Genomic DNA, 14141 nt, shown 5'->3' with positions numbered 1-14141 from the left:
TCCCTCGCAAAACGATTTAGCGAAGGATTTGCGAAAAATTAGCGAAGACATTATGGCGTAGCTAAAATATAGGTAGCTAAGTAACTAGAGAACCACTTTGTCGCTAATCCCTAGCTAATCCTTAGCTAATCCCTAGCAAACTAGTTGTAGCTAATCCCTAACTAATCCCTAGCAAAATAATTGTAGCTAATCCTTAGCAAATCCCTAGCAAATCGGTTGTAGCTAATCCCTAGCAAAGTGGTTGTAACTAATCCCTAGCTAATCCCTAGCAAAGTAGGTGTAGCTAATATCTAGCTAATCCCTAGCAAAAAAGTTGTAGCTAATCCTTAGCTAATCCCTAGCAAATCAGTTGTAGCTAATCCCTATCTAATCCCTAGCAAATAGGTTGTAGCCAATCCCTAGCAAATAGTTTGTAGCTAATCCCTAGCAAATCCCTAGCAAATAGGTTGTAGCTAATCCCTAGCAAATCCCTAGCAAAAAAGTTGTAGCTAATCCTTAGCTAATCCCTAGCAAACTGCTTGTAGCTAATCCCTAGCAAATAGGTTGTAGCTAATCCCTCGCGAATTGAATAATTTATCTCTAGCTAATCCCTAGCAAAATCATAGCAAATTGCATCATTCCAAAATATTCCATACTTTTTTACTTGTACCTTATGAAATGCATTTTAACATAAATATAAAATAAAGTAATAAATCTTGCCAAACATTTTATATGAAACATGTCAAATGTTATCACATTCAAAATACTAAAAGTAATTAGCATAATAAAAGTAGTCCTTACAATTGTCAACATACATCATTAAGTTTAAAAACAAAACAAAACAAAACATCATCATCATCTTCATATTTTGTTCTCGCCATGTTTCTTGACAGACGGTGGTGATGATATCTTTAAAGCAGGAAATATTTGTGTCTTGAAAAACTCCATCTGTGTTTGCATCTGTGTATGCATTTGTTGTTGTAAAAGTTTTTGCATTTCTACTTGTGCTTGCATTTGTGCTTGTATTTGTGCTTGGAATTGTGCTTGAAATTGTGCATGCATATCTGCTTGTGCTTTCAACTGAGCTTGCACCTGTTGTGCATGTGCCTCTATTTGTGCTTGTAACTCTATCTGTAGTTGCTTTTGAGATTCAGTTTGTAAATCTAACTGTGTCTGCATCTGTTGTTGCATTTGAGACATTTGTGTAGCTATTGCAGTGATTTCTTCAGTTGGAGATGCATGAGTTGGATTTGTGGAAGGACCTACAACTGATGAAGATGAACCATTCACATTGATGATGGCAAGTTCCAAGCTACGAGCGATACCGTGAATTCTACCTTTCTTATTTTCACCTCCCATTTTCATCCATACTTCAGAATCAACTTTAGGATGCTTTGATACATCTTCTCCATATTTTTCTACCATAGCACTTTTATATGATTCCCATATAGTAAATCAATCATTTTGTAATATAAGATTAAATAAGTGAATAAATTCTTACACATGTAATAATACTTACAATGAAATTTTTTGCTTTATTGGAAACATATTGACCGTCTTTTTTTTTTATGAACTTTGTTGTATAGTTCACCATAAGAAACAGACCCATTACGCTCCGCCTCCTGTAAAATAATATGTAATCCTAGATAATGAATACTATCAAAATTTATAATAAGTATGTTTATATATATGTATATATATATATATATATATATATATATATATATATATATGATTGATGCATTAATGATATCCACCAAATGTATAAAATATATAAGTATTATTATAAAGTCATAGATATTACTAGAAAATGAATACCATCTTTTTCAAGTGTTGTCCAAAGCTTATTGACCCTCCAGTGTGCACCATAGCCTCTGGCTTGGCAGCCCTATTGTTTTTACCAGCAATAGATTTCTTTTTCCAGTCTTGTGTCATCCATATGTCAATTAAAGCGTCCCACATCTCAGTCCTTATTCCTCTTGGCCCAAAACCTTTTAAGTCTTCTATATTATTTGAGTTTGCTCTTTCTCTTGCCTTTTTCTTGCCTTAGCTAAAGAGTCGGAATAGCGATCCATGCATGTTAAATTCCAAACCTTTCTTGCCATGCTATGATCATAATCTGATGCAAATCGGTACTTATTCTACACCAATACAAATTTATCAAAATTAATGATAAGTAAATGTAATATAAAGATAAAAGACTATAGTAACTTGCCTTAAAATCATCGAATAATATTTCTTTCATATCAGCAGAATAAGTTTTCCATTTCTCAGCTGGATTAGGCATTCTCATCAATACTTCAGATATGATATCTCGAGTCACAGAATCAGGAACAAACCTTCTTCTGCATGTTCAAATAATCATTTTACAAACCAAAAATTAGCAACATTGAATTGAATATTTGATTGGATGTACTTACGGTTTGCTAACTTTCTGTACAGATATGACAAGTCTCCTATCAATTTCATTATGAGAATATACACTTGAAGGATCTTGAGTAGGTACGTCATTAGATGTTGAATTGACATTTGATTGACCATCATCAAACACTGAGGTGGTAGGTGGTGATTGATTACCATCAATTGAAGTAGCACCTAAAAAAACATTGAAACTATAAATTGTTGACAAAGCTAATTTATTGCCTTTTTTCTTCTTTTTTTTCTCTTAATCTAAACAAAATGAATTGTCATTTGTTTTTCATGAAGATAAATGTTGTTAAATACATACAAAAATTTAGAGTGCTTTCAACAATTATACCTGGTGATTGCAAAATAGGATCTAGTTCTGAAGGACCAACATGACATTGAATAGGCCTAAGTTGACTTAGAGTGTGACTACCTTGACCTCTACCTCTTCCTCGAATAGTCATTTCAGTTCCTGTCATGGAAATATAATTGTGACATTATTTATAGCTAAAGAATTGATCCACCTAGCCTGAAAACTTATCTACTTCTTATTGAATATATAAAATAAATTTTTATTGTCAACTAAATGATTAAATAAAATCACCATGAGTTCATTACCAACTTGCCTTCTTAAGTCTATATACACATTCATACACATAAAAGCAATCATTGAAGACCAACTTGTAAAATGCTGAATCGGTTAACTTGGTCCCTAATCTGTTTTCATGATTTAATTTGTGTTTCCATTGCATAATTCACATTTCAATTCAGAGTTCTCATTTGTTCATCATGGTGGGTAATATAGTTATGGTAGTTAATATAGTTGATCTTTTATTTTCAGATTTTATCACTGGTTCTGCATATTAGATTTCAATTTCTGAATTCATTTTACAGTTCTATGCATTGTTTAAGTTTAGTTTCATCATTTGAATCTTGTTCATAACTTTAATTCAGTTTTGATTGCATATTTCAGTTTTTACCCCATTTTAGAAAGTTAGGTTTATTAGTTTAGTTACTTTTCCCCATTTTAGAAATCTAATTTTGTACTTGTTCTTAGTATCAATTCTCGGTTTTAGTTTTCAATTAGTATGATTTTTGAATAAATTGCATGTTGTGTTCATGATTCAAACCATTTTATTGCATCTTAATTTAGTTTTGCATATCAATCTTCACAATGTCTATTTTTCAGTCACATACACTACTCACTAGTTTCATTTTAGTTTGCTGTCTAACTATGTTTACTGGTTTCAGTTTGTTGTTTAAGTTTAGATTTCTGATTCTGAAGTCGTTAATTACATTGATGTATTGATTCAAGTGTGTTCCAATTGTTGTCATAATCTATTTCATATCTTAGTTTCGCTTAGGAATTTTATCCTACAAATTTGTCAAGTTTTCATATTTTCACTCAGACATTCTATCAAAATTACTGATGAAAAATTTCCTCTACCAAATAGGATGTGCAGTATAAAATTAAGGCATACTATTTTGTGCACCAAGGAGTTGATTTAGAGTGTCAAGAAAAATCTTAAAGAGAGTGCAGAAAATGAGCAAAGCAGGTTTCTTGGACACAATGGCCAAACGACTTACAATTAGTTACTTTAGAAATATATATAATAGTAATTCCTTCAAAAGACAAATTACATGATGGCATTCACTACACCAATACTCTTTTCCTAATTTAATGCATTTTCAATATAGTACACTATTCCATTCCAAGGATCTATTTGAACAAGTTTCACCATATGTCCTCCCAGGAGAGAAAAATAAGAAGAAAAAAAATGAAATTAAGTTTTCCATAAGCTAAAATTAGCTCATGTACAAGTCAAAAATAATAATTAAAAGAAGCTAGAAAGAGCTTCTACAAATTAGCTTATGCATTTTAGCTTATGTAAAAGTTCGTCCAAAAGTAAATAAAGATAAGCATGCTCACTTATAAAATTATGGAACAAGTGTGCATTTAAGGAGGGTCAGTATGACAAAAAAAAGGAAATCTTAAGACAAACCTTGATTGTGGCTTTTCCTCTTCCTTCATGAGAGTGATCGACTTTAAGAACCTGATGAGGTTTGCATCACGAAAGAAAGTGTGGGATAACAAGATTGAATGGATCCTATTTGGCAATAAATTGATTGAGTAGTAATAGTATGTACCTCGTAAATGCGCCCTGGAAGCAAGCACGACCAACACAATAAGAATGCAAAATGAATCTGTTAGAAAGCATACATGTTGAATTGAAACCACAGTAAAATTCAATAACCCAAGAGCATAGGAACCTTGTTTTCCAATGATATTTCCCACTCTAATCTGCATCGCAAAAGACAGTGAAGAAGCAGCTATAAAAAACTTGACCAAAAGTCCAATAAAATAGTCAAAGTTAAAAGACGCATACATCAGAACCAGATACTTTGATTCCCCGACGTTGAGAGGAAGACCACGAAGATGTGAAGAAGTTGGTTGCGGTGGAGGAAGCACGAGACGATGTCAATAGTGAGATAAAATCCAATGGTGTACGAAATGTCTTAGTTTATCCCAAACATGTCTTAGTTTATCTATTTCACTTTTCTCACTACACAAGATGAAGATTTAAATTTAGGTAACTAACAAATGTTTCAAATTCGGGTTAAAATTGTGAATGGAAAAAAAGAGAGGATAAAAGCAATTGATAATCAAAGTCAAGTGTAACGTAACAAAATAAATGTCAAAATTAACAATGACTAATGAAAGAGTATAATTCCACAATCTTCTTACAAGGCTTGAAAAATATAAAAGAAATAGAGCAGGTTCCAGAATCTAAATTACTAGGAAGAATATTAAGGTAATGAAATGGAAAAGAATCAATCATAACCATTCTTCATCAGATTCATCTAACTCCATATTTGAATCATCTAAATCATCTAACTTCTCATCTTCATCCATGAACCCATCATCCTCATTGTGTTCATTGTTGACCTCATCATGATTTACATTTTCAATTGAACTTTGTATATCATCCATATTTACTTCTTCCATTGGAGCATGTGCGTCAAATAGTTGTATGATCTCATTGTCAATAAGAATAGTACTCATTCTCGTGGACTCTTCATCTTGAAAATAATCAATAGCAATGTGCTCATTTGAAAAATCTTCTTCATTATTCAGTGTCTCAACTATAAACAATTTTGCTCTAACCTTGCAAGCTGCCCACCAATCACTAGTATTTTTAGTCCCACTTTGAGGATATTTTGTATAATAGACTTGTTGAGCTTGTCCAGCTAATACAAATGGCTCATTTGTTTGAAGCTTTGATTTATGATTGATATCAACCAACCCATAGACATTATCAACTTTAACACCATTGACAGGGTCAAACCAGTGACAATGTAGAATAACCACTTTGTTTTCAAATCCAACATATGATAATTCTAGTATCTCCTCAACAATACCATAATAGTCCAAATCATTTTCACCATATATGTTTCCTCGAACACATATCCCACTATTCATGGTGGACTTATTATGTCCATAATCCTTTGTATGGAATCTATATCCATTAACAATCAAACCATTATAAGAAGTCACAACCTTCAATGGGCCATAACTAATCTCTCGAATCTTTTAATCTTGGACATGACCTGTACTAACCTATGAATTATTGGAAAAGTGAAAACACATAATTATATTATTATTATAATTAATAAATATTAAATTGTACATTATAAAGAGTATGGGAGAGACTACTTACTTGTTGTTTCAACCATCTACTAAAATCTCTATCTCGAGCTATGAGTATTTCATCCTCAGATATATTAGGATTTCTTTCCTTTAGTGAATCCTCGAATTGTCTAACAATACGATAATTAATAACATAACTAATATAATTATAAAATGCATAAACATATAAATGAAAAAGAAAACTTACTGAAGATAAGATTCTGATTCTTTACAATTCACCAAGATATATGTCTCAGCAATATGAAGTTCTTCATCTGTTAAGAATCTATGTTGACCTTTGCCAATAGGGCAACATGGATGTTTAAAAATAGACAATTTATCATCCAGTTTTTGTTCACCACCATCATCATTACGAGGAACATTAGTGTACCTTGTTTGAATGCTTGGATCAAAATATAAAGAAGCAAAGTTAGAAATTTCTTCCAAAATATATGCTTCACAAATAGATCCTTCAACTTTTGCCTTATTTCGAACCTTCCTTTTCAAGTACAACATACATCTCTCAAATGGATACATCCATCTATATTGCACAGGTCCTCCAACCTTAACTTCATATGGGAGATGTATTACCAAAATGTTCCATTGAGTCAAAAAATGCTGGTGGAAAAATCTTCTCAAGCTTGCAAATTGTTTCAATGATGGAAAATATGACATTGTCCATGACAGAAACACGTATTCCAATTGCACAAATCTCTTTGAAGAACAAACTCAGTTCAGTTAAAACTTTCCATATTGGCCTTGGCAACATGTCACGAAATGCCAAAGGAATAAGTCTTTGCATAAAAACATGGCAATCGTGACTCTTCATTCCGTATATTTTTCCTTCATCTAGATTAATGCAACGTGATAGGTTAGATGAGTACCCATCCGGAAACTTCAGTTGTTTTATCCATTCACACACCTTCTTTCTTTGATCCAAATTCAAGGCATATGTTGCCTTTGGTTTTTTACACTTTTCATTCTCAACTATTAACTCTAACTTAGGACGTTTGCATATCAACTTCAAATCTTGTCTTGCATTTGCATTGTCTTTTGTCTTGTCCTTTATGTCCATAACAGTGTTGAACACATTGTCAAACACATTCTTTTCAACATGCATAACATCCAAATTATGTCGAATTAGATTGGTGGACCAATAAGGAAATTCCCAAAATATGCTTTTCTTTACCCAGTTATGAGTTCTACCAAAGCCGGGCTGCTTTATCTTGGTTGATTTCAAGCCAAAGTTAATTTCTTGAAGTTGATTCACTTTGTTTAAGATATCTATACCACTCAAGTGTTCTGGAGGTAAAGAGTTTTCTACTACAGACTTCTTAAAGGAGTATCGATCATGACGAAAAGGATGATCAATAGGCAAATGTTGACGATGACAATCAAACCAACAAGGCTTTCTACCATACTTCAAACCAAATGATTTACTATTCTCCATACAATATGGACAAGCAAGTCTCCCATGAGTGCTCCACCCGGACAACATTGCATATGCTGGAAAATCACTTATTGTCCACAACAATGCTGCTTTCATAATGAAATTTTGTTTTTTCCATGTATCAAAAGTGTTTACCCCAATATCCCATAACATCTTTAATTCATCAACTAAAGGTCGGAGATACACATCTAAACTTTTACCAGGTGACTTTGGTCCAAGAATCACAAGTGTAAGAAATATGTATTCCTTTTTCATACACATACTTGGTGGAAGATTATACGATGTGACAAAAACAGGCCAACATGAATATGGGGTACCTGTATTGCTAAATGGATTAAAATCATCTGTGCAAAGCCCAAGCCTAACATTCCGAGAATCTTGTGAGAATGTAGGATGTGTACGATTAAATTGCTTCCAAGCCTCTGCATTAGATGGATGTGTCATCACTGATTCATCTTGACGTACTGCATCTGCATGCCAACGCATGTATTTTGAAGTATTCTTAGACATGTATAGGCGTTGAAGTCTTGGAACAAGGGGAAAATATCTCAATATCGAGCAAGGAACATCCTTCTTATTTGTAGATGTCTTAATCTTAAATCGTGGTTCTTTACAAATCGAACAAACCTTCTTGTCACTATTTTCCTTGTAATACAACATGCAATGATTAGGACATGCATCTATCTTCTCATATCCTAATCCCAACTCACTAACCATTTTCTTTGATCTATACAAATTTTCAGGCAACCTTTCTGACTCTGGAAGCATGCTTTTAATTATGGAAATCATTCGATCATAACAATTTACACTCATGTTAAACTCTGACTTCAAGTTTAGGAGTTGTGTTGTAGCTGACAATTTTGAATGTTTTTTGCAACCATCCCATAAAGGTTCATCAACATCCCTTAATAAGTTGTAAAACTTTGCAGCTGAAGGATTTGGATCTTCTTCCACTTCAGAATTGATTCTACCCAAAGAAGCATCAATAATCATATCTACATATGGCCTTTTGCTCTCATCAATAGAATCTTGGATGACAGATGTTGATGACTTATCTTCCCATTTCTTCTCACCATGAAGAGTCCAATTTACATAACCATCAACAAATCCATGATGATACAAATGTTTCTCCACATTAAATGATGTCTCCCAATAACGATTTCTACACCTTGTACAAGGACAAGGAATGCGTCCTGTTACATCTGGAATTGTTGGGTCTCTAGTAGCTATTTGAATGAAATCATCAACTCCATCTCTAAATTCTCCACTTATCATGCCAGATTGATCCTTTCTTTGTAACATCCATGTTCTATTAGGTCTCATGACTTGTCACTGGTGTGATACATTAAAACAATAATTATTTCAATTAAGCTAGCAATTAAAACAAATTGAATACCTAACCAAAATGGTACCACATTCTAGAAAAGATAAAGAAGAAGTGAAACTAACTATGGATGGAATACCATCAACCAAATCAGAAATATATAAATGTAGAGTATGCAGATTTTGGTACTAAAAACAACTTATTATGATTAACAATTCCTATGATGTACAAATATGATTATAAATGTGTTAACCGTGACAAAAAAAAAGATCTTATTCTGCTGTGTATATTTTAATTATAAAAATATCAATAATTATGTTCTCGTTGTTTATTGATTAAATCAATTTGTTATTAATATATAAATTTTAAAAATATTAAATTTAAGAAAAATAGACAACTCGTTATTATTTTTTTATATAGAAATATTTTATATATTTATAATAGAGCATTTGAGATATCTTAAAATTAAAGTTTGTAGACAATTAAAATAAGTACTGTATATTTTATCAGAATAACTAGTCAACAATATAAAATATTTACACACAATAAATTCAAATTATTGTTTGTAGAGAATGAAAATAAATACTATATATATATATATATATATATATATATATATATATATATATATATATATTACCAAAACAACATAGATAAAACAGAGCATAAAAAATAAGTGAAGCATAATCAATAAAAAACAATAATTATTTATCACAGCAAAATATATAACTTAAATTTGTTATCATGTATACCATAATCAACTTTGTTAATAATTTTATTATTCCTATATCACCAACGAGTAGAATAAATTTGCTAACCTTGTACTTCAATCTTCCCCTAGATGAACAAGTATATATGGCCTCATATCAACAACCAATAGACACCGCAAGTTTCGAAACCTCTGTTGCAACAATATAATAAGGAAATCGAGAATAAGAAACTATAAAATTTAAATATGATTTGTATCACACAATAAAAAGAAAAAGGTGATGAGAAAGAAAAAGAAAAAGAAAAAACATCTTATAAACAATTATAAGGTTAACAACCACAATTATACCAATAACAATAACAAGCAAACGAAATTGAACCAGCAGAAGAAGAAACACAAGAAGGATTTCGACTTTTGTGTATGGATAACCATGCCTCGAACTCAAGCTGATTCTTTTTACCCAATAAGGCAAATTAAAGAAAACATACTTTTGGTAGATCCTCCTGGATCAACTTCATTGAGGAATGCAACAATGGAGGATCTTGCACAAAAATTGAGAGAATACCTCACAGGTAAGACATGCCTCATTGTGTTAGAATACCTCACAAAAATTTCAATATTTTCATTTTAAATATTTATATATATATATATATATATATATATATATATATATATATATATTAACTACCTAAATTTTCATATTTTCAATTAAACTTTAATGTTTTCATTAATTAAGTGATATGATTGTTTCTATTATTATCTAAAGAATAATCATAAAACCTACTCGTCAATTTTATATTCATCATAATATCTTTTTTTTTATATTAACCGGTACATAATTATCACGTGAAAAGAGAGAAGTAAACAAGACGAGACAATATAAAAATTAAATAATAAAAACTTAATTAAAAATATAAAAAAATTGAATACCCAGTAAATTAAAAATTAATAAAATTTTAATTAAAAACATTCAAATTTATCATCGAATTAAACTATCTTGAGTGTGTACGTAACACTTCAAATATATAGTAATATTTACCCAAAACATTCAATAAAACTCAACAACAAATACAATCTCATCTCTTGCATGATCAACGTCATATTTTTTCTGGCAGCAGATGTTCCGTTCTATTATTTATTATCGAAAACGCTTTAGCCACTTGGTTCATAGTTAAGCACATGCGAATTCTATGTTATAGTGACAACTTTTATAAATAAATACATATACAAGTGTTGAATTTATGGATGTTGAATAAAGCCTATTAACGCAATTGTCACAAAAAATACACAATTATATTCAAACAGACACATGTACACGTAAGAGTATCACATAAAGAAACACGCCCCAACAATTTTAGATTACCAGTATTATAGAGGAACAGAACAGATTTCATAACTACGAAAAATAAGAGATGCAAAAAGAGACAGACACAATAGTTAGACAAAGATAAACAACTAAACTTAGACAAATCAAAACACAAAGAATAGAGACATCTAAGATTGACGATAATCAACAAGAAGAAATGATGCAAAACTAATCTTTAACCACTAACTCAACAATTTGATAAATATATAACATTATGCATTGAAGTACATAGTAAACTTCTAGTAAAATAATGAGAAAACTCGCCAAAATGTTTCAACAAATTTATAATGGAAAACAGTCTAGTACAATCATAAGAAATAAACACGCCATTCCAAACCGATTCAACAATTTAATAGAACCTAAAATTTGAGGCCACTTCTGATGAGGAAGGATCAAATATCATGATAATTCTCATAAAACTTATCAGTGAATGCAAATATCTAACCAAAAATAAGAAAAACAAGAATTAGCTACTGAAGAAAAAAAAATCCTAGAATCCTTCATGGAGCTTAGAAGGATTTATTGACCCTAAAGACCCCTCACCCACCCACCCCAAATATGATCGTAATGCAACTAGTGCACTGTCAAAAAATTAGCATTTTAGTGCAATTCAAACACAGATATCCATTCCCATAACAAACACATTCATCAGCTGAAATAGTTAACTAAATCAATGAAACTTAGAACAATTACTTTTCTGTTCAAATTACATGTAGTAAAAAAGAGTTACTTTTCACACTTCTTTGCAAGCAAAAGATCCAATCCACCAGTATTCTTAAATCTTAGGAAGAAGCACGTCAAACATGCTCAAGTGGTTCCCCTACTTAATATGATACAATTGTAAAGGACATGTAATGTGATTGAATTGCTTTCAATTATATAAATTTAAAAAATGGCATGAACTATAGAAATTCAGATGGCGAATTGGCATCAGGTTTTACATTATACCTAAACCAGCTCCATGATGCAAAACCTGAGGAGGCAATGCCCCTAATCCATTACTCAATCTATTATTTGGAGATGAATACCCGGCTGAACTAATTTGCAGAGGCTTGCTTCATGGTTCAAGACTTGATTTTGATGGAAGACCTAGAAGTTGTCACGTGTATAACCTCATGCACGAGACCATAGCTAGGATTTGTGAAGATCAGATGTTTTGTCATGTGATGGAAGATGCAAGCACACCAGTGAACTCCAACATGGATTTCCTTCATAGGCGTTTATCAGTTATAAGGAAGAATGATTCTGCTACCATGGAAAGAGACCATAAGTGTGGAAAAGTGAGGTCTTGTTTTGTTTTCGATGATGCTAAGAAGTTTCAGGTGAACAACCATTTTTTCTCTAGTTTTGAGTTTTTGATTCGATTAGACTTGTCTGATGCATGTCTATCTGTTGATGTTCTTCCTGAACAAGTTGGAAATCTATTCAACTTGAAATACTTGAGCCTAAGGAACACCAACATAAAGTCACTTCCGAAGTCCATTGGAAACCTAGAGAATCTGCAAACTCTAGACCTAAAACAAACTAAAGTGCATGAAGTGAAGATCAATAAGCTTGTCAAGTTACGCCATCTCCTAGCTTACTATGTCAGTGATCAAAGTTTAGAATTGTACTGTTTAGAAGGACTAAGGATAAGTGAAGGAGTTCAAAATCTAGAATCACTGCAGAATCTATCATATTTAGATGTAACTGGTGGTAGCATAATAAATGCACTGCAAAAATTAACCAAGTTAAGGAAGTTGGGAATTATAAAGCTAGAAGCACAACAGGGTGAAGCATTGTGCAATTCTATAGAGCACATGATGAATCTATCTATAATAGGTGAGGAAGATAGTTGTTTGTGGACCCTAGTGGATGGATTCCACAACCAGAGACTTTGACAACACTCCAAAATTATGAAACCCCTGCAGGAACCTCGGATTCGGACATCATAAGGTTTTGGGGGCAAAAAGTTGAGGTTTAATACAGCAGAAGCAGAGTCATCGTAAAGGGGTGCATTGAAGTCTATGGATCGGACTTCGGGAGCTGAAGGCTCGAAGAACACAAGTCTCTCTGTGCGTGTGGCAATTTGTTCAAAATGTGAGAGAAAAGTGTGAATCAGAGATCAGGGAGAGCCATGACTTACACACACACACACTTGAATCGAACAAGAGACTTCACCGGCAACCTTAACAAGATTTTAATGATCAATTCTTGTGGCAAATGTCATGTATTCTTTGTTCTACGACATTATGTCTTCATTTTAGTACACTTGATTCCCAAAACTCAGCGTATATATTTGTAGGACTGTGATACGAATTATTTCTTATGCCTTTTAAACGTATATGTAGCAAAGTGTAATTCAATGCTTGCAATTTTTGTTTTATACATCGTCATTTCTTTAACCTTTTAGCATAAGAATTTTGTAAAATCATAAAGAACAGCACCACTCAAATAGCTAAGAATAATTAATAGGCCCACAAAGGTATCATAGAAAAAAGGTATCATAGGAGATTCTCTCAAAGTTATTTAGTCAATATAATTAATATCAGTAGGAAAAGAAAACTATAATCACCATCATGTAAGTAGTGATGATAGGAATTGATTTCATAAGAGAGATAAAAATGAAGAAAAAGGTTGAGGGGTCCAGTGCTTGAAATGAAATAGAACAAACGAAAAAGCTAAGATGACAGTTTCTACAACAATTGTCTCTTAGCTACTTTTAGAACTCAAAAACATTATTTGGAGAGAGAAACAACATCTATGTATGACTACAATTGATGAAGGATTATCTTGTTTTCTTTTAAGATTATTGAATATCGTGTGAGTTGATTAAGAAAGCTAAGTGAAATCCCCACTGGACATTAAGATAGCAAGCTATCTAGATGTGAAGGTTCCTTTCACAAAGCTCAAGAGAAAAAGATGATGGATTGATTCAAAACAAAAAGGAAATGGAAAAACATAAACCATAGAAAACCAAGAACAATTAAAGGAAGAAGAAAACATAAAATGGAAAGAAAAGGAATGGTAAAAATGTGAGAAGCACGCCACTACAAGGCTAGGCTAGAAGCCATGGCAACCTTGAAGATGAGTGGATGTGTGCCGCCACTTGCTATGTAAGATAAGGTTTAAAAGTATTCACTCCCTAGGGAGGAAACTCTCACAAATGGTTGAGACACAAGAGTGTTTTTACTTCAAAATGTTCAACCCCTTTTACATGTTTAGGAGCACCCCTTATAT

At 32.1% G+C, this 14141-nt stretch overlaps 2 protein-coding genes and 1 long non-coding RNA gene across 3 annotated transcripts; all 3 read right to left on the bottom strand.

Moving 5' to 3' along the window:
* Nucleotides 1–821: 821 nt before the first annotated feature.
* LOC114172509 (probable basic-leucine zipper transcription factor P) lies at nt 822–2008 on the bottom strand. Its single transcript, XM_028056961.1, has 3 exons — nt 1798–2008; nt 1499–1601; nt 822–1408 (listed from the first exon to the last, which is right to left on the bottom strand). Exons 2-3 carry the CDS (start codon nt 1525–1527, stop codon nt 841–843), a joined length of 597 nt encoding a protein of 198 aa, XP_027912762.1. The 5' UTR covers nt 1528–1601; nt 1798–2008; the 3' UTR covers nt 822–840.
* Nucleotides 2009–2517: 509 nt separating this feature from the next.
* LOC114172512 lies at nt 2518–4838 on the bottom strand. Its single transcript, XR_003602098.1, has 6 exons — nt 4773–4838; nt 4657–4687; nt 4534–4547; nt 4389–4439; nt 2738–2857; nt 2518–2574 (listed from the first exon to the last, which is right to left on the bottom strand). It is a non-coding gene; the product is annotated as an uncharacterized LOC114172512 (long non-coding RNA).
* A 1806-nt stretch (nt 4839–6644) lies between these two features.
* Nucleotides 6645–8846, bottom strand: LOC114172508. Its single transcript, XM_028056960.1, has one exon. It carries the CDS (start codon nt 8844–8846, stop codon nt 6645–6647), a length of 2202 nt encoding a protein of 733 aa, XP_027912761.1.
* Between the last annotated feature and the right edge of the window lie 5295 nt (nt 8847–14141).

The sequence above is a fragment of the Vigna unguiculata genome, unplaced genomic scaffold (genome assembly GCF_004118075.2).
Source record: "Vigna unguiculata cultivar IT97K-499-35 unplaced genomic scaffold, ASM411807v1 contig_630, whole genome shotgun sequence".
NCBI classification, from domain to species: Eukaryota; Viridiplantae; Streptophyta; class Magnoliopsida; order Fabales; family Fabaceae; genus Vigna; species Vigna unguiculata.
This window is presented reverse-complemented; position numbering and strand designations above follow the sequence as displayed.

What these genes read in the sequence shown, in the direction of transcription:
- LOC114172509 (XM_028056961.1), bottom strand. Translation starts at nt 1,527, where the DNA reads ATGTTTCCAATAAAGCAAAAAATTTCATT. An exon ending in ATAAAGCAAAAAATTTCATT is followed by an intron (nt 1,409 to 1,498) that starts GTAAGTATTATT and finishes ATCATATAAAAG; the next exon opens with TGCTATGGTAGAAAAATATG.
- LOC114172508 (XM_028056960.1), bottom strand. Translation starts at nt 8,846, where the DNA reads ATGAGACCTAATAGAACATGGATGTTACAAAGAAAGGATCAATCTGGC.